Genomic DNA, 27,546 nt, shown 5'->3' on the forward strand with positions numbered 1-27,546 from the left:
GGTTTTGAAACTTGTACAAAAAAAGATGTTGTGACAAACTTATAACAAATACTAATAAATGCAGATTTTTGTTTGAACACTTCACTTATATTGTTACCAAATTGGTGGTATATTATATATTATAATTTATGATGAAAGAATTGTATAATTTAAAACGGTTTCAGAAATCAATTCATATATATATATATATACTCCTCTGCTTATAACACAAATTGAGACATTTATAAAATCTTAATATTGGACACAATAATATTATCCTTCTGCATAATAAAACAGCTTAATTAAACATTTTATGATATCTCACCAATACGCCTTAGACTTAGACCTGTAGAACTAGTAAAATCCAATAATTTAAACGGACACATCTGACCAGAATATTAATGCTTTATTATTGCTTTTACTGATGTTTTTCTCAGAATACTGAAACCACATTTTCCATTACAAACATTACATTTTGCTCTTAGGTTACAATAACACTGACCATTTCTTGCTTCTTCTTTATGGAATCTTTTGTGGTTGCATTTGATGCATCTAGTCTGACTCGCTTCTCTTTCATGCATTAACATGCGACCCTGAGGTTTTGTATTAGGGCTTGTGTTTGAGGTTGCTTTTTAGTAAGTACGAGGGTTATAGGGTGTATTTTCTGTTTGCTCCATTTCTCATTTTGTACTTTTTGTAAAAACAAAAAAACAAATGAATATAAATTAAAGCTGATACAGTGTACTGTATTTCAGTCATTCATTTTCAGTCAGACCAACAGATCAGACTGTAATCTGGCTTGCTTTGTCCACTATATAACAGGTAAACTGTTTTAAAAGATAAATTGTTAGTTATGAGTTTGCACGGACATGATTACATTTTATTTATAATGATTATGATGCCACACTATTTTCTTTGAGGTACAGCAGTAACATACACAACAACAGTCCCACATATGAGAATGTAGCTATTTCTCTCTTGAATCATGAAATCTGTAATTTAAAAGTGTAGTTTCCTGTAGTTGGAGTAGCAATCATCTTAAAAACACATCATGGGAATGGACTTAAGTTATAGTAGAGTCTGAATGTTATTGCAAAAGACTTGACCGCTTCCTCTTTCTGCATGATCTAGTTTCTCAGAGGCATGTGTCTTTTGTCTTATAACTTCTTTCACAAGTTAGAGTTTCAAATATACATATATACACACATATGCTTTTGTGTAATGTGCTTTGTAAGAAAATGTAAGAAACGTTTTCAATTTCAAAGCCTTTTTGATATGAAATACTTGAAATGTTTTTTGTATACATATAAAATGTGGCTACATATACATTTAAAAATATATATTTTTTATGATTTGGACCTGTTAGTGAGGGTGAAACAGCCAAAAAAAGTGTCTGTTTGACAGACTGCAATATAAGATTTGGATCTGTTTAATTGAATTCAATTTAATGATTCTCACTTCCATTATTTTTCAGTTATTTCATAGTTTATTCATTTTCAAAAATTAAACAAAGTAATCTATTGATTATCTTGATTATATGTTAGTTGGAACAAACGTTATCTTCAAGTTGAATTTATTCAGGTTTGGTTTACTCACGTTTTACCACGTGGAAATGTTTTACAGATTATGCCCATTCCTTTACTTGTAGTGTAAATAAATAAACAAAAAATAAACAAAATCTATATTGATATCTCTGTATATTACATTTTATTACAGTATTTGGTATTTTAGGGGCCTTTTTCAGGAGAAACATCTGTCTCAATTTAATATAAAAATTACATTGAATGAACATCACAAAATGAGAAGAAACATTCAAATGAAACAATAAAGACAGTGGTAAAGATAACTGAATTAACACACACAATTAGTAAACAGTGTGAGAGATTGTGAGTCCACAGAATGCAACATGCATCAAAACGACAGTAATAAAGTAATGTGGCTACATATATATATTTTAAAATATATATTTTTAATGATTTGGACCTGGTTGTAAAGTTGTGATATTGGGATCTTTTTAGTTGTATTCAATTTAATGAGTCTCACACTTCCATTTGTGTTATTTCATAGTTTACTATTGTAGAAAATGTGGAAAACATTAATAACAGATAGTCTCATTCTGTTATTTGAATGTATTTCTTCTCTTTAACCTCAATTGTTTTGACAAGTTTTGGATTTTAAACTCAAGTTTATTCATTTTCAAAAATTAAACAAAGTAATCAATTGATTATCTTGATTATATGTGAGTTGAAACAAAGGTTATCTTCAAGTTGAATTTATTCAGGTTTAATTTACTCACGTTTTACCACGTGGCAATGTTTTACAGATTATGCCCATTCCTTTACTTGTAGTTTAAATAAATAAACAAAAAATAAACAAAATCTATATTGATGTCTCTGTATATTACATTTTATTACAGTATTTGGTATTTTAGGGGCCTTTTTCAGGAGAAACATCTGTCTCAATTTAATATAAAAAATACATTTAATGAACATCACAAAATGAGAAGAAACATTCAAATGAAACACTAAAGACAGTGTTAAAGATAACATAATTAACACACACAATCAGTAAACAGTGTGAGAGATTGTGAGTCCACAGAATGCAACATGCATCAAAACCACAGTAATAAATGTGTGGCTACATATATATTTTAAAATATATATTTTTAATGATTTGGACCTGGTTGTAAAGTTGTGATATTGGGATCTTTTTAGTTGTATTCAATTTAATGATTCTCACACTTCCATGTGTGTTATTTCTTACTTTACTATTGTAGAAAACATTAATAAAAGTATAGCCTCATTAATCAATTGTTTAAAAAAAAGGCTCGTAATCATAGGGGAACCTTTTTTAGTGCTATATAGCACCAATTTTGGGGCTTCAGTGGTTCTTCAGCGGTTCTTCAGAGGTGCTATATAGCACCTTATTCAAAGAACCGGTGAAGAACCTCTGAAGAACCGCTGAAGAACCTCTGAAGAACCGCTGAAGAACCACTGAAGCCCCAAAATTGGTGCTATATAGCACTAAAAAAGGTTCCCCTATGATTACGAGCCAAGAACCATTTTTGGTGCAATATAGAACCTTTTTTTTTTTAGAGTGTATGTGAATTGAATCAAGGTTATCTTAAAGTTGAGTTTACTCACGTTTTTCCACATGGAAATATTTTACAGATTATGTCTATTCCTTTACTTGTAGTGTAAATAAATAAACAAAAAAACAAAGAAATAAACAAAATTCATATTGATATCTCTGATATCTCTATTTTTGGGGCTTTTTTCAGGAGAAACAACTGTCTCAAATTAATATTTAAAAATGTAATGAACATATCACAAAATGAGAAGAAACAGATTAAAATGAAGCATTAAAGACAGTGTTAAAGATAACATAATTAACACACACAATTAGTAAACAGTGTGAGAGATTGTGAGTCAACAGAATGAAACATCTAAAAGACAGTAATAAAGTAAAGCAAAACACAAAAATAATGATTCCTGCATTGGTCTAATATTTTATTTCTTCACAAATGTATCACCCTCATACTGATTGCTGTTGTTAATCTTAAATGACTTATTGCCTTAACACCATGTTTATTATATAACAGCCTACACATTGTAATATTAGCATAAAGTATATATTTTCTTTAAAACATTATCATTATTATTATAACATCCTGTATAAGGTTGGCATTATCGTCACAGGGTTAACTTCTCTAGATTGTATTTAAATGTGTAGGCCTACATTACTCATATAGGACGTGTGCTTAAAGCCTCACTGATTTTTCACTAAAATATGAAAGAAATGATCTACACATTCTCCTTTTCAGGTCATTAGCAATCCTATAAGCCATCCCAGAAGGTTAAACAGACATGGCAGACAAGGTGCAGCTGCTGCCGTACTTCTTCGGCAACATCACTCGAGAGGAGGCTGAAGAGTACCTGAGGCAAGGAGGAGCAGGAGACGGCGGTTACCTGCTGCGCCAGAGCCGAAGTTTCCTCGGTGGCTATGCCCTGTCAGTGTCCTACGGCCGCCAGTTTTACCACTACACCATCGAGAGAGAGATGAACGATATGTACGCCATCGCAGGGGGCAAGTCACACAGAACCCCGATTGATGTGATCGACTATCACTCGCAGGAGTCTGACGGGCTCATCTGCCTGCTGAAGAAGCCCTTTAACCGGCCGCGCGGCACAGAACCTAAAGTTGGACCCTTTGAAGACCTGAAAGAACAGCTCATCCGGCAGTATGTCAAACAAACTTGGAATTTACAGGTTGGTGTCAGTTTAAAGGCCTGTTTACAAACCAAAAAACGATATATAGACTAACGACTATAAAGATAAGCACATAACGATAAATTTCTAGCGTCCACACCAGCGGACGATATCGTTGTTTATTCTAACTGAGCTCTCAAGTTTTGTTGCCTGTCACTTTAAATACTTGAGCTCATTAAAGCAGCATGGGTTCTGATTGGCTGTCAATGTTTTTATCGTTCATCAGCTGGATAAAAATCGGTCTGAAAGCTTTCCAACAATATCGTTATTGTTACAGTTGAGTGGACTCTGTTCTGTTTAGGACGATTTTCAGAACTATGTCTTAACCATTATCTTTATCGTTATCATCCTTGGTGTGAACGGGCCTTAAGACTTTATTCAACTGCTATTTCATACAGTATTTGCAACACACTCGCATGGAAATTTGTAACAGTTTTACTTTTTGGCAAATTTGTATGACTTTCTTACTGTCAGGCGCTATGATAAAGAAATACAGAAGATTCAATAGCGATTAAACACTGGTTAATTGAACAGAAGTTCCTCAGAACTGTAGATAGAGAACGTCAGACAGGCAGGTAACTGAAGGTGGTTGGCTTGGTGGGGCAACAGAGTCCGATGAATAATCCAACCCAGAAATCAGGGTAACACACAAACAGTTCAGAGAATCCTTAGTCCAGGAAGACATACCGGGAAAAGCGCGACCACAACCCAGGAGAGCCTGCAACGATCTAACAAACATGACACGTTGGCACACACATTAAATAGAGCGCTGAAACAAGGCACAGCTGACGCTGATAACAATCAGCCACCAACAAGGTAATGCCCACAGCCATACTCACGCACACACTCGTACACACCACGCGAGGGTGTGAACCGTGACAGTACAGTCTCTCCTAAGAACGCCTCTTGGCGTTCTCAGGAGAACCTACCTGTTGATTGTAATCATCAATCAGAGAGTGAGCCAGGATGTTCCTAGCATGAACCCAACTTCTCTCCTCCGAACCGTAACCTTCCCAGTCTACCAAGTACTGAAATCTGCGTCCCCTCCGTCTCGCGTCCAAGATGCGACAAACCGAATAAGCAGGTTCCCCATCTATGAGACGCGGCAGGGGAGGAACCGGATCAGGCGGATTAATGTGGGAATGAAAAATGGGTTTTATTTTGGAAACGCGGAAGACGGGATGGATTCTTCCCATGAATACGAAAGATGTGATCTACGACTAACCGCTAACTTGACCGCCAACAACTCTGTTACCAAATTCATAATTGCATTCGGCAGCAGATAAACGGTGAGAAAAAAAAAACGCGCATGGGTGCATCTTGTCGTCCGTGACAGTGCGCTGAGAAAGAACTGCCCCTACGCCCACCTCTTACGCATCGACCTCCACTACGAACTGACGTGAAGAATCAGGTGCTACAAGAATGGGAGCAGAAACGAAGCGGCTCTTGAGGTTGGAAAACGCAGCTTCGGCTGCCTTAGACCACCTGAACATTGTCCCGGTGGAGGTCAAGGCGGTCAGAGGAGCAGCTAGTTAGCTGAAATTGCAAATAAAATGGCAGTAAAACCTCTGTAGGGCCTCACAGGAATCTGGGATTGGCCAATCCACCACAGCCTTAAACATGTCAGGATCCATGCACTCCTCTCCCTCGAACGAGACGATGTACCCCAAAAACGGAACTGACTGTGCATGAAAAACGCATTTCTCTGCCTTGACAAAAAGCCCATTCTCCAACAGTTACTGGAGCACTCGTCTGACGCATGTTCCCGGAGAGAGGAAGAAAATATCAAAATGTCGTCCAGGTAGACATAAATTAACTGATCGACCATGTCTCTCAACATGTCATTGACGAGTGCTTGGAAAAGCGGGCGAGTTGGACAGGCTGAAAGGCATGACCAAGTATTCAAAGTGCCCCCTGGGGGTATTAAATGCAAAACCAGTTTTCCACACATCCCCCTCCCTTATGCGGACCAAATGATAAGCATTGTGCAAGTCTAATTTCGTGAAAAGAGATGCTCCCTGCAACCGTTCAAAGGCGGAAGACATCAGCGGCAAAGGATAAGTCTTCTTTACCGCGATGTTGTTTAGTCCTCGATAGTCAATACACGGTCGCAGAGAACCATCCTTCCAAGAATCAGAAATACTGTATATTTCTGGATTAGAAAGTGAATATAACTTGCCTTTAGGCGGAGAAGTACCAGGCAATAACTCTATTGCAGAGTCATAGGGACGATGCGGAGGAAGAGAAGCAGCCCGGGACTTACTGAACACTTCCTTCAGGTCAAGGTAGTCCTCCAGGTTCACCGGCTCCTCCTGTAACACAGAACGAGACACAGACGAACAAGCAGACACTAAAAAAGAAGCATGACAATGGTTACTCCATTCAGAAACTGTACCCTGGCCCCAATCGGTCCTGGGTTGGTGCTTCACCAGCCACGGATGACCCAGTATGATGGGTAAAAGAGGAGACCTGGAGATAAAAAAAACAGTCTGTTCCGTATGATTACCGGACGTGATGAGTGTCAGGGACCCCGTGGTGTGCGTGATGGCCGGTAACCTCTATCCGTTAAGTGCGTGCACGGAGATGGTCTGACAGAGTGGAAACATCGGAATACGCAGGTGACTGGCCAATAAATATTCCAGAAGGTTTCCCTCCGCTCCAGAATCGACCAGAGCCTGGCAGCTGTGGAAACCTGTTGCCCATTGCAGTTTCACCAGGAGGAGAGTCGCTGACGAGGATTTCTCCATGGTAACCCCACCCGACACTGCCGGGCTTGATCTTTTCACGGGACAATCTCTCAGGAAATGTCCAGATTTACCACCGTACATACATAAACCTCTCGCTCTCCGATGTTCTCTCTCCTCCCGGGAGAGCCGAGCCCTACCCACCTGCATGGACTCGTGGTCAACCGGATGGCTGACCGTGTTACACCCGCTGGCACCTGCACCCTCACCCTCCAGACTCTCGAACCTCGAAACCGGTCGTGTGGGATCCACACGTTCTTGTAAACGAGCATCCACTCGTAACGCTATAGCTCTATCTGTCCGTTGAAGCTTCTTGGTTGTTCCAGGGTGTAAATATCTTGTTGCACACGGTCAGCCAGCCCATGCAGGAACATGTCCCACTGCGCCTCCTCATTCCACTTACACTCTGCCGCCAAAGTACGAAATTCAATTGCGTAATCCGAAACGGGTCTATTAACTTGATGAAGATCAGCGAGTTTACGTGCCGCTTGAAAACCCGCAACCGCCCGATCAAAGACCCTCTTCATCTCCTGGGAGAGTGTAAGGAACGAGGAGCAGTAAGGATGGTTATTCTCCTACACCGCCATTCCCCACAGAGCTGCACGTCCTGACAGCAGCGTCATGACTAACGCCACCTTGGATTCCTCAGTAGAAAACGTTACAGGTTGGAGAGAGAAAGATATAGAACACTTAGTCAAAAATGCTCTACAAAGATTCGGCTCACCAGCATACCTCTCAGGTGTTGGAATACGTGGCTCATTTTGGTTGGCGATGTTCAAAGGTGGGTGAGGAACGGGCGGTGTGGCTGGCGCAGTGGGTGATGAGAGATGTTGGACTTGGGTAGTCAGCTCGGTCACCTGCGCCACCAAAGCCTGTACAGCCTGAGCCAGTACCTATTTATCCTGCTGATCCATGCGCTGGGCACTCTTACTCAGATATTCTTGTAATCTCGCTGGATCCATGTTGGTCAGATCGTTCTGTCAGGCGCTGTGATAAAGAAATACAGAAGATCCAATAGCGAGTAAATACTGGTTTATTGAGCAGAAGTTCCTCAGAACTGTAGATAGAGAACGTCAGACAGGCAGGTAACTGAAGGTGGTTGGCTTGGTGACGCAGGGCTGCAATGGGCAACAGAGTCCGATGAATAATCCAACCCAGAAATCAGGGTAACACATGAATAGTCCAGAGAATCCTTAATCCAGGAAGACACACAGGGAAAAGCGCGACCACAACCCAGGAGAGCCTGCAACGATCTGACAAACATGTTACGTTGGCACACACATTAAATAGAGCGCTGAAACAAGGCACAGCTGACGCTGATAACAATCAGCCGCCAACAAGGTAACGCCCACAGCCATACTCACGCACACACTCGTATACTACACCACGCGAGGGCGAGTCAGTGAACCCATGAACCGTGACACTTACGCTAAAGTAGTTGCTAACACTTTAGTATGGGAACACATTCACAATTAACTACGACTTCTGTAGTTAGTTTCTGTAGTGTTTAAATGTAGGTATTGTGTAGGATTAAGTGATGTATAAACAGCCAGTATCCTAGTAATATGCATGCTTGTTTGATCTAAATATAAACTATTTAATAGCGAGAACTTAACCCTAAAATAGAGTGTTACCAAATAGTTCCATTTTCTAATTAAATCAGGTTGGTATTTGAGTCATATAGTTATGTTTAGAATGAGACAATTGTTGAAAAACAGTATTGAGGTCATGCATTTTCTTAATACACATTCTTTGTCCTTTTGGCTGAAGTTTCAAATCTTTCACTTCCAACTCCTTATATCCAACCACCTCGCTCATTTTGGGGTTACACTTTATTTTAAGGCGACATAGTTACATTGTACTCGCTCAGATAAGTGCTGAGTAATATTAATTAACTACATGTCTACTTACTATAGAGCTATGGTTAGGGTTTGGTTTAGGGTTAGTTACTTGTAAATATGCATAGTTTACTGTCAATACTATAGTAAGTACATGTAGTAACGTGTAACTACGTCGCCTTAAATTAAAGTGTTGCCTATTTTGGTATATAATACCAATTTTTACCATCCATTTCCCGCTGGATAAATTCCTATCCTATACATTTTGTTTGTTGAATAGGCATACTCAGAAGTATGTCAGATTACGAGAATAAAATAAACTGTGAACTTTTGGCATTAGAGTCACAACATATGTCACAACAATCTTTTGTGTTGCACATTTAGTTTTTGTTGGTGTCAGCTTTTGAACATATGCAGCTATTGTGAATACATTTATTTCGCCTCTGCACAGTGTTAAAGTATGTGTAAATGCACATTTCTTGGAATAAAACAAGCCGTTTGTTAGTTTTGTTGTGTTTTGTTTGTTGTGTGGCAGGGTTCGGCTCTGGAGCAGGCTATCATCAGCCAGAGGCCTCAGCTGGAGAAACTCATTGCTACGACAGCGCATGAGAAGATGCCATGGTTCCATGGCAAGATTGACCGCGAGGACTCGGAGCAGCGCTTGCTCAAGAGCCCACACATCAACGGCAAATTTCTGTATGTTATACAAGATCAAGAAAAATTAGAAATGATCTTGGATTTCATTACATCTACAAAGAATCACCCAGAATACATATGTGACCCTGGACCACAAAACCAGTCATAAGGGTCTTTTTTTTTGTGAGATTCCTACATCATCTGAATAAATAAGCTTCCCATTGATGATTGGTTTGTTTGGATAGGACAAATATTGGCAACTATTTGAAAATCTGGAATCTGAGTGTGCAAAAAAATCTAAATATTGAGAAAATCGCCTTTAAAGTTGTCCAAATTAAGTCCTCAGCAGTGCATATTACTAATAACAATACATTTAGGATATATTTAAGGTAGGAAATTAACAAAATATCTTCATGGAACATGATCTTTACATAATATCCTAATGATTTTTTGCATACAAGAAAAATCAATAATGTTGACCCATACAATGTATTGTTGGCTATTGCCACAAATATACCCGTGCAACTTATAACTAGTTTTGTGGTCCACATATTAGTTATAGGGTACAATCTAGATCAAAATTTCTGTAAGTTGGATGACTTACAAGATCAAGAAAAAAGAGAAATTATCTTGGATTTCATTACATCTACAAATAATTACCCAGAATACAGTTATAGGCTACAATCTAGATCAAAATTTCAGTAAATTGGATGACTCATACAATATCAAGAAAAATGTGAAATTATTTTGGATTTCATTACATCTTCTAAGAATCACCCAGAACATAGGCTACACTACAGTTCAAAACTTTACTGTCAGTAGGATTTTTTTTTAAAAGAAATTAATAACTGTATAATGCATCAGTTGATCAAAAGTAACAGTAAAAACGTTTACATTGCTACAAAATTATATTTCAAATAAATGCTGTTCTTTTGAACTTTCTATTCATCAAAGGATCCTGAAAAATATCACGTTTTCCATTTCCAAAATTATGAAGCAGCACAACATTGATATTAATCAGAAATGTTTCTTGATCATCAAATCAGCATATAAGAATGATTTCTGAAGGATCATGTGACACTGAAGACTGGAGTAATGATGCTGAAAATTCAGCTTTGGTCACAGGAATAAATTACATTTTACAATATTTTCATTTAGAAAACTGTTATTTTAAATTGTAATAATATTTCACAATATTACGTTTTTTACTGTCTTTTAGATCAAATAAATGCAGCCTTGGTGAGAGACTTTTTTTCTCTCTCCAAAAATAGACCCCAAACTTTTGAATGCTACTCTATATTACATAAACCAAGTGCATTTGTTCTATCAAATGACAGTATTTAATTTTGCAGAGACAGAAGTAAAGCGCTATGTTGTTATGTTGCATGCATTACATGAATCTAAATAATGTAGCCTTTCCATTACGTTAAAATAAATTATGTTTTAAAGGCTCTAAAATAAGTATTTCTTTAGTACATTGATTAAGATCTTAAATAAAATTTTGAGTTAATCATAAATCTTAAAATTTGAATCCCAATAGATAAGAGATTAAATTCATCACTGAATTAGTCCCTGGATGAAGCATGGGTTTGGACTGTAGCACCACTGCTCTAAAGTGAAAGAAGCGAGGCAGGGAGGCACTGTGTGGTTTCCGCTGTGACACTGTTTGCGAGGACTTCCTGAAGTGACCAAAGACGCAGTGTGGAGGCGGAAAAAAAGAGCAGGGCTGGGTGGGGGTAGTGAGACTGTGTACAATCTGCACTTGCTTTAAATAGAACACTTGCTACCATCTTAAAAGATGTACGTGCAATGTAGTCTACAGAAAATGGAAAAAGAAGAAAGTTTATTTACAAGACAAATACGGTTTTATCATCATGAGAACTTCATTAGCTTTCAACTTTCTAGTTTTTACTAAAGGTAAAAAAATAGAAATCAAATGTGTTATATTTTATAACTTGATGTTTATTTTTATATTTCCTTTTTGATTAAGCATTTATTGGTTCACCAACTACATCCACTACTAATTCTGAATACTGAATCTCTGTTCTGAAAAACATCTACGGCTCCATCTAGTGTTGATCTGTGTATAAAAGAATCATATGGCAAGAGCCTTTTCAGAGGGTGTGAATTACTGTGAGTTTTCCCCTGTCCTCTGCTTAACATTTACTGTATAATTTTCTCTCCTCCTGACAGAATTAGACAAAGAGAAAACGATGGCAGAAACGTGTCCTATGCACTGGGTCTCTTGCATAATAAGCAAGTCATGCACTATCGCATTGATAAGGACAAGGCTGGCAAACTCTCCATTCCTGATGGGAAGAAGTTCGACACACTTTGGCAGGTAATTAAAACCTGTCAAGAGACACGCCAAACCTGCTTATGACTTCAGAGCAGGTGAAGTCTATACAGTATGTGTAGAAAAAAATTACCTCAGATAATTAGAAAAAAAAAGGGATTTATTTAAAGTCCCCCAGTAGTCAATAATTGTGTCTCTTAAAGCATAGAAAGGCATAGGCTACAGTTCATCATAACATCGTAATATGCATCATATGCATAATTCAATTGTAATTGGTTACAAGGTAGTTTGTGATGTCAGAAATACTGGCAATTTCAATACGTGTTTTTAAGAACTGTCTTTGGTTCACTGGTTTTAAGAAGAAAATACTCAGCAATGGTGTTGACTTATGACTTTGCGAAACCCTTCTAGAGAGTCCTCGCTCTCTACCAAAGAAGAAGTCATTGCGAGATAAAGCTTGGCATTGACAAACGTCACATGTGACCGAAACGTTTGCCCTTCTCTCAGTAATGCAATGTTTTTATCTCGCAAGTGATGACTTCTTCTTTGGTAGAGAGTGCAGACTCTCTTGAAGTGTTTCACTATTTGGATTTTCTGTCTACGCACTCATTTGGACTAATTCGAAGGCGCAGGGAGTTACTGAATACTTATGACTTTGCTCATGGTTTGTCTTGAAGCATATAAAAAAACACCACATAGACATATAAACACTTTTAAGTTAAATTAAAAGCTTATGTCACAATGTCATAACGGCCATCTTGGGTTACACTTTATTTCGATGATCCACTTTAGATTCTTATTCTATAAGATTCTTATTAACTATAAATAACTTTGCAACTACATGTCAAAAAGCTCTCATTAGAGTATTAGTTGACTGTTGTAGACTGTTGGTACTGTTAGGTTAGAGTTACGTGTTAAGGTTAGTAGAATAAGTTAACAGTTGCAAATTTAGTCAGATTATAAAAAGAAAAAAAATATTTATCAGCCACTTCATGCCTTAACCAATTGATGTGTTTGTTACCTCCTATATTTCAAGCTAATCAGACCATTGCACACTGAGACATGGGTATTCATGTGTTCATACTATCTGGTGGCCATTTTGAAAGCTGTCTGAAAACTTCCACCAGAAGAAGAGCCCATTAAATGTGCATTTTTAGGATGTTTAAGCCTTTATTTTGGATAAGTAGCTTCTTATTGTAAAAATAAGAGATTAATGCTTAGAATTTTGCATATTACAGTTAGATAGATTTAGCAACATAGCGCAGGTGCTACAGAACATTATTCGCTTACTAGCTGTATAAGATTGTGCACTAATATATTACTTCACAGGCATTTCTGGCTTGTACTTTTAAATCCATTATATTATAAATTTACAGTTTATTGATGTTCTGTGGTTTTACACTGCTGTTATTTTTAAAGACTTCATATTATTGTAAGGTGAGCTTAAAGGGTGCACTACTATGAAAATCACAGCTTCAGTGTGACATCGATAAGAAAAGTATAATTTCATAGATATTTTCAATAATAGTGGTCCATATTAAAATATGTATGTATGTATGTAATTTAATACATGACCTATATTATTTACTATAATTGAATAATATTTATTAATAAAAAATGTTTGCTGTTCCAATTAAGCTCAGTGTGCTCCCTTTAAGCTCATCCACATTGAACGTCTATGTAAATACTTCATAAACAGACTTTAAATATTAACTGATGGTTGTCACTTCAAGTTAATCCTTAAAAAAATCATCTTTAAAAATATTGTTTAAAAATAAACAAGAATTAAAACAAAAAAACATGTGAGCTTAATGGCAACAGGGGTGTGCTTAAACCCATTAAGCACAGCCAGACTTTTTGCATTTAATTATGTACATCTTAATTAAAATGCCTTTGTCATTTAAAATAAAATAAAATATTATTGTGTCAGAGATTAATCCTTTATTTTAACATAGCTTTTTGTACTGAAACTAATACCCTGTGCACTAAAATGTCTCAATGTAGACTTTGGTGAACTTAATAGGTACGTTTACCCTACTTATAGTCAGTAGAATGTCTGTTGGAGAGCATCAAAATAAAGTGTTAGCAGAGTACTCTAATGACTGATAGTTGACATGTAGTTGCAAAGTTACTTATAGTTAGTAGAATGTCTAAAGTGGACCATCGAAATAAAGTGTTACCCAATCTTGTAAAGGTAGACAATTGTTTTGAATATGGTGACCAACAGGACAAATGCCGCGTTATATTTAGATTTCCTGGTTGGGGGTGAATTGTTGCGTGGCTGTGCATGATGCACTGCATCAAAGGTTTAGCAAAGGTAATGCTACAGCTAGGCCATTAACTAGCACTGGTAAACATCTATCACTTTGTGATTTGGAGAGCGCTGCATGGTTCGAATGAGGTGGGTGTGTATTAAAAGTATATTTTAAAATAGAAATTGTTTGATATAGATAATGCGTCACAACACTAATGTGTAGCTTTTCAAAGGTGTGCTGATGTGAAGCATGTGAAGAACCAAAAAAGGAAAGAAAAGCACACTTGGCTATCGGTTATCCATCCTTTGTCAAAAACAATGTACTCTTCTATTCTAGTATTGTTGATTTTGTTACACAACATGAAATAGGCCTAAGCTTATAAAAAACATAACGATGCTGAAACAATGACACTGTGATGATGTCCAGAATCTGACTTCAATGTGCAATGTATTATAGCTGGTAGAACACTATTCGTACAAGCCTGACGGCCTGCTCCGAGTGCTTACCGAGTCCTGCCAAAGACCATCACATCATTCAGTGGTAAGTACATAATTCACAACTACAACCAAACACAATGGTGAGAATGTGTTCTAATACGAGTTTACATGAACATGCCTTTAAGTAAGATGACATGTCAGACGATATGAACCACTCTGAGGGCTATTGTACTGTTTTAAATATCCACAAATAATTGTTTAGTGATTCACACACAAAAAAATTAAGGAAATTAAACTTTTTGTCTGCTCATTAATCTAAATAATGTAAGTTCTTGCTAGTGTGATAAAGCATAGAGAAGTGGTTCTCAAATGGTGGGTCGTGACCCAAAAATGGTGTCACAGACAATAGGGAAAGACAATGCACAATTCAACTAACTATATCATTTATGGAGCCCCTAAAGGGACAAGGTGATAAAAATAAAAAAAATCAGATAGGAGAAAAAATATATTTTAATAATTTTGTGTTGCATTTGCTCATAGAAGTTTTGCGTTCCTCCAATAAACTTTGCATTTGAGAGAAAACTTTGCGTTCGCTCACAAAGGTTTTGCATTCCTCCAAGATACATTGCGTTCACTCGCAAATATTTTGCATTGGCATTGCTTGGGTCCTGCTGCTGCGGAGGCAGCATGGCGACTCCGGTCATGGGGATCGCAGGTCAAGTTAGCGGAGGCTGAGTTTGAGGTGGGCAACAGTACCTTTTCTCCCGTGCTCTCTGCTGACTCAGAGGGCATTTTTACACTGCCAATTAATTCGGAACGGGGCATGGTTCGCATAAAAAATTGATAATGTGAAAGCTGTCATGTGGACCTGGGCGTGCACCGAGGTACAAAACCCGAGACTACCTGGATTCACGTGAATGACGTGAACTAGAAAGCAACACGGACTCAGGTACACACTTGTTCCGGAAGTAAAATAACCTGCACATATGTTTTAGCCGATTACGGTGTATTTAGTTAAATTAAACACATGTACTGCTCTCTAAAGATATTTGAAGTAAACATATGATAATACAATCCCTAATACAATATCCAGTTGAGCACACTTTTGAACTAAAAGCCCAGAGGGATGTAAATATAATAAAACACAGAAAGGCGTCAGCTGGTTCATGTAACATTTCCCATTTCAGGACTAGCAAAATAATTGCAACTTACTCTCTGTACAGTTGCCAAATCTGTAAGATAACAGAAGTGGAGGTGGGTGAACAGATTGGTGGTATCGCTCCCTTTTGCACCCGCCGTTGATCGGCAAGTCCTGTAGACTTGAGGTGAATAACAAATCATTTTCACACAATCCAAAATACTTCCACACTGGCGAGCTAACTTTCTTGGAGTGCGGGAAGGGTCTCGTCTGTCATATCCAAGGACATGATTTTACATGGCAGTAGCAGCTGCACACTCTATTTGCTTGTGTTTTATGACAGGTGGCAACCAGCGTTAAGGTGCAATACAGCCACCTACTGTACGTTGTGATATCAACCAGATTCTGGTGCTACATGACAAATTATCATATGTGTACTATTCAGTTTTTAAATATTACAGTTATCGCCAATACCGGTTGTAATAGAGTTTGTTGTTATGGGAAGAAGGAGGCGGGAACCGGCAAACTTTCAACAACTTTAATAAATAAATAAACACAAAATGAAAGTAAAAGCGTCAGCCCCTCACGGACGACTGCCGCGCACACACATAACAAAACATAAACAAAATAAAATGTAAAGTCCAGGCCTGGTCCTCTCTCGTCCTTCACTGTCGTCGCTCCTCCTTTATGCTCCCGTCACTTCTCCGTGAGGCACAAGGCCGATGTGACACGTGTCCCGCTCTCACGGTCCCTCAGCCTCTCTGCTCGCCACACCAGTATATTGCAACACCCCTAAAGGAGCCAAAACATCTGTCTGCAGCATTGAAGGAGCTGATTTATCGCCATGTCAGGAGCCAGCGACTTCCACTGGCCAGGCTCAACCAAGCTCCAGGAGGGAGGAGCAAAAAGTGAGTGTGGCCCAAAGGGAGATAAGATTTAAGGAAGGTGATCTCCTCGAGGGTAGCCAAGAAGAAACCCTGACGCCTTAAGGCCCTGGTCCCAAGGGAGGACATTGCACACCATGTCATTGTGTGCCCAACTTCCTTTGGGTCTCTCATGGGGTGTCACTACTAATCCTGCCACCTCAGGTGAAAGTGTACCCCCTTCAGAGAGAGAACTAGTGTTTTACAGTCTGTATTTTATATTACCCACAAATGATAGGGTTGTATCCTATTTTATATCTGCTGGACGTAAACATCTGCTCCGAAGATCTGCTGGGCCTCTTTATTGGTTTGTGATGATAGATCTAGATGATAGATGCGTATTTCCAAATCAAAAGTTTGCCAGAAAACAGGAAGTGCCTCAGTTTTGCTTTCGGGGCCGAAACATACCAATATCGGGTTATTCCTTTCGGCCAAGCCTTGTGCCCACATACCTTCACCAAGTGCATTGGTGTTGCTCTGGCTCCTCTATGACTCCAGGGCATTTGTATACTATATCAACGACTAGTTGATACTAGCCCAGTCAGAAGTGTTAACGGCACAACATAGAGGTTCCTAAACAGGGCCTGGACACTTGGGGCGTGTTGCCATCAGAAGTCTCTCACAACGAACGCCTCTCTCGTGGGTTGGGTTGCGGTTCTTGATAGCTGACTAGTCTCAGCCTCAGATGTCATGCCCACGGAGCATCGGCTGAACGTCGGATGCATATTGCACACTTTTCTGGAAACACTTCAGGAGTTTCAAAGTCATCATCTGTTGAATTTTACAGGATGTCCTCGAGACGCGTGTGTTGCGTTCTTTAACGCACCACCTGGAAACAAATGCTGTGACTCCAAACTCCCTTTTGGAAGAAGAACGCCATCATGTGTACAACTGTGACAATGAGTGCTTACCAGGATCAAAAGTATGTGAAGTTTGCAGCTCCATTGTTGCAGTAAACTTGAACAACGTACTTAAAATGAATAATTTATAGATGCACAACAGTCTGTTATTGCAGGGACATCGACTCTACATTTTCACACCCCTAAACATGACGCGGAACAAAACTGTGATTGGTTGCATTAAATGTCAGTCAAACTCCCTCTTGGGCAGTCCGTGACCAATGAAAGTTGCGATAGAGTCCAGACTTTGTGTCATCAGTCTGAAGGTTTGGCTATGCAAGACTAATAACCGACCAGCCTTTCTGGGGAACCTCGTCTTTTTTGGCACATAAATTTGCCTTAAGACAAGGGCAGTGTTTCTAGCACTGAAAAACTACAGTAACTCTATGGTAGTCTCTTACATCAATCACCAGGGTGGGCTGAGTTTGCGCCCCCTTTTCAGGCAGGAGCAGCAGATCCTGTTCTGGGCAGAAGGCAGGCAGTTTTCTTTGAATTTACATTCTGGGACAAAATAATTTGGGATCAGACATCCTGTCGAGGTAGGGGCTAGCAAGGCACCAGGGCTGAGTTCACCTCCTTCTAGTGGCTCTGCTCTGGCCGGCTCAAGTTTGGTTTGCGGTCTTTCCTGGACAGCATCCCTTGGGAGATCCCAGTCCAGAGAGATCTGATATTTTACCCCCGGCCAGAGATCTGGAAACTTTGGGTCTGACCCTTGAGGGACACCAGCTCATTGATTCTGGTCTTTCGGCTGAGGTTGCTGAAACAATCTTGAACTCTACAGCTCTGTCCACTAGAAAGTTGTATTCCCAGAAATGGCAACTTTTTATGTCATAGTGTGAACAATGTCACTTAAACCGAGTTGACTGCCCTTTTGGTCAAGTGCTGGAGTTTCTTCAAGAATTTTCAGCAGGGTTGGCCCCTGCTACTTTTAAGGTTTATGTGGATGTTATTTCTGCTAGCCATATACCCTTAGAAGTAGCTTCTGTTGGGAGGCACCCCTTGGTGTCTCGGTTCTTACGTGGGGCCAGACGGTTGAGACCTCTCTTACCCCTTTTCCACCAAGGCAGTGCTGGTGCTAGTTCGGAGCCAGAGCCTAGTTTCAAATCGGTTCTTTGTGGTTCCACACCCAAAGCACCAGCTCCGAGCCAGGAAAAGTGCGCTGGGGGCGGGGTCAAAAAGACGAACACAAACTTGAGATCCGCCATTTTTGAAATAGCAGCTAATGGAGCTAACAGCTGCTGCTCATTTGTTATCTCTGTCTATACAAATTACGGCTAACTGCATGTTGGATTTGCGGTGTTTTCGCTGTGTTTTGCCGATGTAGGATCGTAAATCATGTGCATTAATAGTAACGCAACGTTTGCATTGTTGATGGAAGGCTTGTTCGCAGCGGTCCTGTGCAGACCGATCGCCGTATGACAACGAGTCCAGCAAACAACTCTATATGCTTTTGATTCACTCATGCGGTTTTTTTAACATCATACGTGGCCTGGTGTGTTTGTGTTTCCCGCTGCCTCGCTAGTTGCTGAGAAAGATGAGACGTATACAGTGACGTAAGACTTGGCTCTGTTGTGGCTCTCTGTCAAGTCAAGTCAAGTCAACTTTATTTATATAGCGTTTTTAACAATGGTGATTGTTTCAAAGCAGCTTTACAGTGTTAAACAGGAAAATAATGCAACAGAATTTTATTCAGCCGTATAGCCATTCCGGAGAAAACGGTGATGTCATCAGTTCATTTCAATTATCATACAGTGACAGTGTTGGCTTTAGATCAGTAATTAGATCAGTAATTAGGTTTATATGGTTAATTTAGTTTAATAATTAGATTTATTTGGATATTTAGTTTGAAAAATGTAGAAAAATGTAGAAAACTCTCAGCATGTGGAAAAGCAAACGGTTCTTAGAAGACTCCTCAGTCGAACCAACTATGAACTGGGACTAGCACTGACTCTGAACTAGCACCTGGTTCATTCTGGTGGAAAAGGGGTATCTGTAAGTCAAGAGTTCACTTCTGGGACCTAGGATTGATCCTAGCAGATTTGAGCCCTATTTGAGCTCTTGGAGTCGGTCTTGGAAAAAAAGCTATAAGTGGCTTTACTATTTGCACCCTCCTGCTTAGATTTTGCTCCAGGTGATGTCAGAGCTACACGGTTTAAAAAAATTCAGGTCTCCAATTGAACATTTTCTAGTAAGCGATCACATCAAAATTTTTCAGTTGGCCAAATTGAATTTCTGTGAATTGATGCAATTTAATTCAATTAAAATTCAAGAAATTCAATTTGGCCAACTGAAAATTTTAGATGTGATCGCTCACTAGATCATTTTCAATTGGAGACCTGATTTTTTTTTACAGTGTATACTACACCCCAGACCAGACTATATCCCTAAAGTATCCACTGTGGCTGTATTGCTCAAAGGATCTATGTCCACCGCTCAAATCAGCAACGTAGATCATCTCAGCCTTTGGTCTGTTTTTGTGGTTGCAACAGAGATTACGCAGTCACCAAACATTGTATTTTGCATTGGATCACAGGCACTATCACCCTCTCCTATGAGAAGCGCGGAATGGCTTGGCCTTTAGGGGTCAGGTCACCTTACAGTGTTAACGGCATGACTCAGCGTCAAAGTTCTACTACGGTGACACACTACACTCCGGCTCACACAGAAGCGCTCCCATAGCGTCAACGCTATGACGTAGGATCTCATTCCCTTCTCGGGGGAACCAGGTTACATAGTTAACCTGAGATGTTTTACAAGCAACTACTCACAGTTTCTTTGTGGAACGCAAAACTTTTGCAAGAGAACACAAAAGCATAGAACGTTTTCCACCGATCTAATCCAACCATCATGTGTCCTTTTAGTGGCTTCGTATTATCTGACTTGGGATAGCAAAAGAAAAAATGTATTGCCTAAATCTCAAAAACCTAAGCAAGGTACAAAAAAGGATCCAGATTATGAATGATTACGCACATCAGGGATAAACATGATATGTTCTGACAACAATTTGTTTTATTCTGCAAATTATTGGCTGCAAAGAGCATGAAACCGACGTTCCAGAGGCATTTAGAAACCATGGTAAATGGTATTTTTTCTTATTCATTCAGCTTATGGCATGTTATTAATTTGCACATTATTGGATTCATGCAGTTTATGTAATATATTTCAAAATTTCATAAGGACATTTTTATTTACTTCAATACAATAAACAATTCTGATCTTGCGTTATGTCACCACTTGTACCACAATGTACAATCTAGGTCCTGAAGCAAAGCCTGCTGAGAACCACTGACCTAGACTGTACCAGTCCTTTTAACATAATGGCCACTGGAAATGTGAATGTTACTTAATGTACATTTAATTAGCTCATTTGCAGAGCTATTTTTGAAGAAACCAATTTTGTGTGCGTTTAGCTTTGCTGTTGTAATGTATAACACAATATTAATGGGTCATAGATGTTTAGCATTAAACATTAGCATCAAATAGTGTAGGATAAAATAACCTTATGCTCTTTAAAATTGTGGTTTCTAGCAAGGTGCCACAGGTGGGATTCTCTCCAGAATCAAATCATACTCCTTCCCCAAACCTGGCCAAAAAAAGGTGCACTAACACTCCCCTCTCTTCCTCCTTATCCCCCACTGGCAGTGGTAGGACACCCGCCTTGCTTGCGTGTGGTTTTTGCTTCTAACTTTGCCTGTGGGACGCCTACACCCTCTCTGATCTCTTCCTCCATTCACTGCCCTGTACATCACATCCAATCACCAGCAATAACTCACATTTATTGTTTTCATTCATATAAATATAGATACATAGATAAATGTGTGATAAAAGCTGTTTACTCTCAGTTCAGTTAAAAGAATGGTTGCTTTTTACACATTTTTGTTCAGTCCATTTTATACATTTTCATGTTGATTGCCTATCCACCTTATTTGTAACGTAAGACCGGACATGTCCATTTTTACCTTGAATGTGCAAGGCTTCCGGTGTCATTTGCTTCCAGTTATTTTTAGCTGTACAAAAACAGCCCGCTGTGCTGCTTGATTTTGCAAACCTTTATTTGTTATCATATTATTTTAATTTATTATCAAAATCATAAACGCACTGGTTTGTAGTGCAAATAGTTTTACCGTTAACTTTGTTATTTTTCTAGTTATTTACCTATTGCAACTAATGAATCAGAAGTGTTGCACATTCACACATTTCCTCACTGTAAAATAAGGTGGATAAAGAATGTAAGTCAGGGCACATTATATTCCCTTTTATTTTTCTGTAGTTAAATGTGTTTAAAATACTTTAATATTAATACTAGTTTCTATTATATACAACATTTACACTGGTTTGCTGGTCTTCCAGCATGGCTGATTTTAATGGGGTTTTAAGAACTAGGCCAGCTAGGCACAATATGTAAGATTTTTGGATTCAAATATCCAAAAACCACTAGAACAATGTTATATATTTTGTTGACTTGTGTTCTTACATTATCCCAAATGTTTCCAAGAATGTTTAAATCCAGAGAAATATTCAATTTTAACCAGGACACGGACCTTGTCCATGCGTCGCCTATCAATGACTTAATACCCGCATTAGCCTCGGTTTCCGGTTTTATTTTGTAGAAACCATGGAAACACCAAAGACGCTTTAATATATTATGTTTTTATTAGACAGTTGAGCAACTGTTTGGATGCATTCATCGACAGAAAACGAATCATTGTTATATAGCTCAACACAGTTAGTCTTATTGTTAAAATCTTGTTTTCACTCAACTTGGATGTTCAAGTCATTTCAACTTAAATTATGTTAAAGTGACTTTAAAAAATGTGTTGTATCCTGTATAACTTTGTAGAAAATTGCTTAACTTATTTTGATGAGATTGACAATGTAAAAACATATGTTGTCATAACTTATTCATCATTTAATTTTTTATAGTCTACGCCTTTGTTTTGAATAAGCAACCCCTAGCGGCGAAACTTACATACTGTGCCTTTAAGATGTTATTCCTGTATTTGAAAACTTAAACCATTCTTCTTCAACAATACAACAAAAATGTCATTCTAAGCTGCATTGGTAAGGTTGGTTACAGCATTTATACTATTTATTGCATACTATAATTTTTATAATTTTTGTAACTAATGTTCAAAAATGTGGGATCAGCAAGTTTGTTTTCTTATTCAAAATTATTACTTTTATTCAGCAAGGATGCCTTAAATTGATTAAAAGTGACAACAAAAGACTTTTACATTGTTCATATTAGCTACTTTAAAACAAATAGCAGCTGTTTATAGCTGCCAAGCAACATAGCAATTTGACACATCAATATAGAATGTGAGGTAACAGATGTTACCTTCAGTCACATGTTCACAACAGCTTATCAAGGGCAGTTCCATTGAGAAATTAGATTCAGAACTATATTTTTGATAATGTACATCATAGTACTTCTGCCTCAAATACTGGTCTAAAAGGGAGGTAGCATAATTGATCTCCCTTTTGAGACACCTCTGGCTATTGTCCATTGAAATTAGTCAATGGACAATAGTGTATAAGCAGTGTAATTTATATGACTCACAAATTGCTTCCTAGAATGTTCCAAACGTTCCATCTCAGTGATTGGAACAAAGACAATAACTGGCTCTTTTTTGGAAGAGATGGCAATCATTTGTGTTGATAATGTCTATCTGCTTTTTTAGCTTCTAACAGTTGAATTACCCTAATCATACATCCATATTTTCATTCTCCTTTTCTATCACTCCTTTTTAATGATACAAATCACATAATTATCAATCCTATCTGCAAGAGATCTCTTTTCTTGTATTGTTCCTTTTTTATTTAAACACTATGTGTTGGCTTTTTGACCTTTTGGAAGAAGGTTCTCCTCTTCTTCATGGACACTGACCACATCGTGTATAATGCTGTATATGAATTGCCATTCACTTACTGTACCATTGAAACATCTCAGTAAATGTAATTATGCATTCAATGCATTCAAGTGCCATGAAGAACACAGGAAAGTTTGGTTTGACCCTGTCCTTCTTTCCCATTGATGCATGCAGGCATTTCAGTTAACATGCCTGTGTTCTATCAGCTTTTTTTATGTGGATCTGTGTATTTTCATAATTGTAATTGTGTTGTGTTTTTGTAGGGTCATCTTGAAAATCCCTATAACTTTAGATCAAACGGCAGGGGTGAACTTCCTAATCCTAATATCTTCGGCAAAGGTTTGTTTACTTAGTTTTGCTTCAACACTTACACTTCCAGTCAAAGGCTAGACACCTGACTTTTTAAAAAAATAAAGTTGATTTAAAGGCTTTTCCTTTGGATAGACAAATATAAATTGTGCCTACATATGGATTTCTTAAATATATGTAAAGTAGACAGTGAAGGAAAAGATATCCGACTCACATGGGAACTCTGTTTTAAAAGCTTCCATTTGTTTGATTTTCATAGTTTAGGCGAAATATTAATAATAAAGAATGAGACGGTGTGTTCAAACTTATGACTGGTAGTGTAAACCCTGATGTAATTCTTGTAATCCTAAACTCTGCGCTCTATGTTTCCAGAGGCTATGCCAATGGACACACAGGTGTACGAAAGTCCATATGCAGATCCTGAAGAGCTGCGATCAACTACAGTGAACCGGAGCGACCTGACTCTGGAAGATGGAGAGTTGGGCTCAGGCAACTTTGGCACTGTCCTAAGAGGGGTCTACCAGATGAAAAAGTTAGTTAACCAAATTTATGCAGAAAATTAATTAAAATCTCATGTGGATTTTTAAAAAAAAATATTATTTTAAGGATATAAAAATCCGGTGCCCAAATAATTTACATGTCAATCAATCAAACTTTTATCTTAGATCTTATAAGTCCTTTTTCTTGCTTTTAAAAATTTTACCCAAAATAATTATTACTCATTGGTATTGTATTCTAAAAGCCTGATTTTGTTACTGCAATCAAAAAACAATTCATTAGCATTAGCAACTATAAGTCAATAACATACAACTAAAGTTGCCATTCATGTTTATTATAGGACTTATAGTGTTGTTGTATTGATATTTCTCAAACATTCTGGAAAGGGTTTGTAGTTTAATTAATCAATTACTTCAGTCCGATTTGCATAAGTACAGACTTCATTAAAACGTTTTGTAGATGAGTTCAGCCTCTATTTTTTTGTAAACTTTAGAATGATCTGCGTTTAAGTGATTTTGGTCACTTAAATAGAACCCGCTGGACAATTTAATTGCTTTAATCTCTCTTCCAGTCAAAAGACAGGAAAAACAGTAGGGGTGAGATCTACTAACAGCTTGCGCCATCGCAAACCCTCTTTTGGCGTTAAAAAACTACTGTCAGGATTTACTAAAGACACACAGTGAAAAATTTGCGCTAAAAAAGGCGTGGACAGGGTTATTTTTGTGGCTGACCTTATTGCATATGTATTTGTATGAGTGTCCCTTTCAGAAGAAAAAAATTATGGGGGGAGAGTATTTAAATGAATCACGCAAGGTGATTTACATATAGGTTTGCGCTCATCAATTTACTGGTGTTTGTGCCATTATTTACCGGCCAATAAAAGCACGTCTTAAACCAGATGCTAACTGGTAGATTGCGTTGGTCATTTGGGCAATGATCTGGCTGTGTCTGTGTTCTTTAATTTACATGTAGTCAGCAGATCACATGCAGAACTTTTCACTCATCAGCGCTTTTTTGGAATTGCGCTCTCACGCTACAGTGCATCCGAAAAGTATTCACAGCTTTTCACTTTTTCCACATTTTGATATGTTACAGCCTTATTCTAAAATGGATTTTGGAAAATGGAAAATGGATATTATTTTCCTCAAAATTCTACAAACAATACCCCATAATGAAAATGTGAAAGATGTTTGTTTGAAATCTTTGAACATTTATTAAAAAAGTGAAAAAAAAATCACTTTTACATTCAGTAAGTATTCACAGCCTTTGCCATGACACTCAAAATTGAGTTTCCACTGATCATCCTTGAGATGTTTCTACAACTTGATTGGACTCCACTTGTGGTAAATTCAGTTGATTGGACATGATTTGGAAAGGCACATACCTGTCTATATAAGGTCCCACAGTAAACAGTGCATGTCAGAGCATGAAGTCCATGGAATTGTCTGTAGACCTCCGAGACAGGATGTATTGAGGCACAGATCTGGGCAAGGGTACAGAAAAAATTCTGCAGCATTGAAGGTCCCAAAGAGCACAGTGGCCTCCATCATCCGTAAATGGAAGAAGTTTGGAACCACCAGGACTCTTCCTAGAGCTGGCCACCCGGCCAACCTGAGCGATCGGGGGAGAAGGGCCTTAGTGAATGTCCATGAGTGGCCCAGTCAGAGCCCAGACTTGAACCCGATTGAACATCTCTGGAGAGATCTGAAAATGGCTGTGCACCGACGCTCCCCATTCAACCTGATAGAGCTTGAAAGGTCCTGCAAAGGAGAATGGAAGAAACTGCCCAAAAATCGGTGTTGCCAAGCTTGTAGCCTCATACTCAAAAAGACTTGAGGCTGTAATTGGTGCCAAAGGTGCTTCAACAAAGTATTGAGCAAAGGTTGTGAATACCTATGTATATGTGATTTTTTTTTCTTTTTTTTTTCTTTTTTTTTACTTTTAATACATTTGCAAAGATTTCAAACAAACTTTTCACATTGTTGGTTATTATTTGTAGAATTTTGAGGAAAATAATGAATTTAATCCATTTTGGAATAAGGCTGTAACTAACAGAAGGTGGAAAAAGTGAAGCACTGTGAATACTTTCTGGATGCACTGTAATTTCCCCTGTTTAGTAAATCTGGCCCTAGATGTGTAATTGATTTATCTACAATTGTGGCCAAAAGTGATGTCCTAGGAATATTGACCTCTTCACCTGTTATTCAAATATCATAAAATGTGTTAAAGATTTTGAAAGCATGTGTGCTTGGAGTCAGTTGTTTTGTGATAACGCAATGAAACATGACAAATTGTGCAGCCATAATTTTTGTCAGGCTGCCATATAAAGAAAATAAGAACACAAAACAAAATACAATAGTATCGTACAAGTGTGAGAGAATTCAGTTCACAATGGCTTCAAAACCTGATGTTCATTCCTTGTTCTTAATTTTGTAGAAGTAGAGTTTTAAAAAATCAAGAGAAGGTACACCTTGCTTGACTTGAATGCACTTGACGATGTAATTACGATTTCCCAACTTGTAAACAAAAAATTCACAAGAGGTTGTGAATGCACCAGAAGTATTGAGTGTCATTCCTTGGGAGACACTGTCCATTAATTCTCTTAGCCATGATTTTTTCCGGGGTAGGTTGCCAGGTCTTCCCCCGTTACATGGCTTAGGACTCACACACATTCACACCCACAGACAGTTTAGAGTCTCCAATCCACCTAACCTGCATGTTTTTGGACTGTGTGGGTGAAACCGGAGCACCTGGAGGAGGCTCTGGGAGAACTCCACACAGAAAAGCCTACTGGCTCAGCCCAGGGACCTTCTTGCTTTGAGGCGACCTTGCTACCCCCTGAGCCAATCTACTTTGTATATTTATCTGTATATTTCTCTTTCTTTCAGGACACAGAAGGCTGTGGCAGTGAAGATACTGAAGAATGATGATGATAATGCAGCTGTAAAGGATGAGATGCTGCGGGAAGCTAACGTCATGCAGCAGCTGGATAATCCATACATTGTTCGCATGATTGGCATGTGTGAAGCTGAGAACCTCATGCTGGTTATGGAGCTTGCTGAACTGGGGCCGCTGCACAAGTTCCTACAGAAGAACAAGTATGTTATGCGACAGAAATTGAATAAAATAAGAGAGGCTGATATTTCATATTCTTGATGCTGCTCTGCTGCACTCCATTACGCATGTATAGGCGCATATTAGTAACAAAAAATACTGCAAAAAAAATCAGCAGACCAGCACGCACAAATGGGCGCAAATGGATTTGCTATTTAAACAATGTGGCTCAGGGCGTGAAAATGATAACTGTGTCTGGCTGAAATTAGCAAAAAACACTTGCGTCGCACCCATAGACGACGTGACTTCATTGACTTCCGCTGACCAGAGTTGAAGCTTTCGTAGGCCCGCACACGGCGCTGACATCTTGGGACCGAGTCTGCGCAGTAGCGATCTCCGGAC

The 27,546-nt window shown here is 38.4% G+C and overlaps 1 protein-coding gene across 3 annotated transcripts in view; it reads left to right on the forward strand.

Moving 5' to 3' along the window:
• The window catches only part of syk (spleen tyrosine kinase), a 34,974-nt gene that overhangs the window by 927 nt on the left and 6,501 nt on the right, over positions 1-27,546 (forward strand). The window contains exons 2-10 of one of the 3 annotated variants that reach the window (XM_079804607.1): positions 3,803-4,247; positions 9,365-9,525; positions 11,659-11,806; positions 14,473-14,556; positions 20,450-20,488; positions 20,942-21,010; positions 23,547-23,622; positions 23,965-24,124; positions 26,979-27,188. In XM_079804607.1, the coding sequence (XP_079660733.1) occupies positions 3,846-4,247; positions 9,365-9,525; positions 11,659-11,806; positions 14,473-14,556; positions 20,450-20,488; positions 20,942-21,010; positions 23,547-23,622; positions 23,965-24,124; positions 26,979-27,188 (1,349 nt within the window). In that variant the 5' untranslated portion in view covers positions 3,803-3,845. The remainder of the gene's footprint in view (positions 1-3,802; positions 4,248-9,364; positions 9,526-11,658; positions 11,807-14,472; positions 14,557-20,449; positions 20,489-20,941; positions 21,011-23,546; positions 23,623-23,964; positions 24,125-26,978; positions 27,189-27,546) is intronic. The other 2 variants (XM_079804608.1, XM_079804609.1) reach the window with 2 other exon arrangements.

The sequence above is a fragment of the Gobio gobio genome (genome assembly GCF_949357685.1).
Source record: "Gobio gobio genome assembly, chromosome: 22".
Taxonomy (NCBI): domain Eukaryota; kingdom Metazoa; phylum Chordata; class Actinopteri; order Cypriniformes; family Gobionidae; genus Gobio; species Gobio gobio.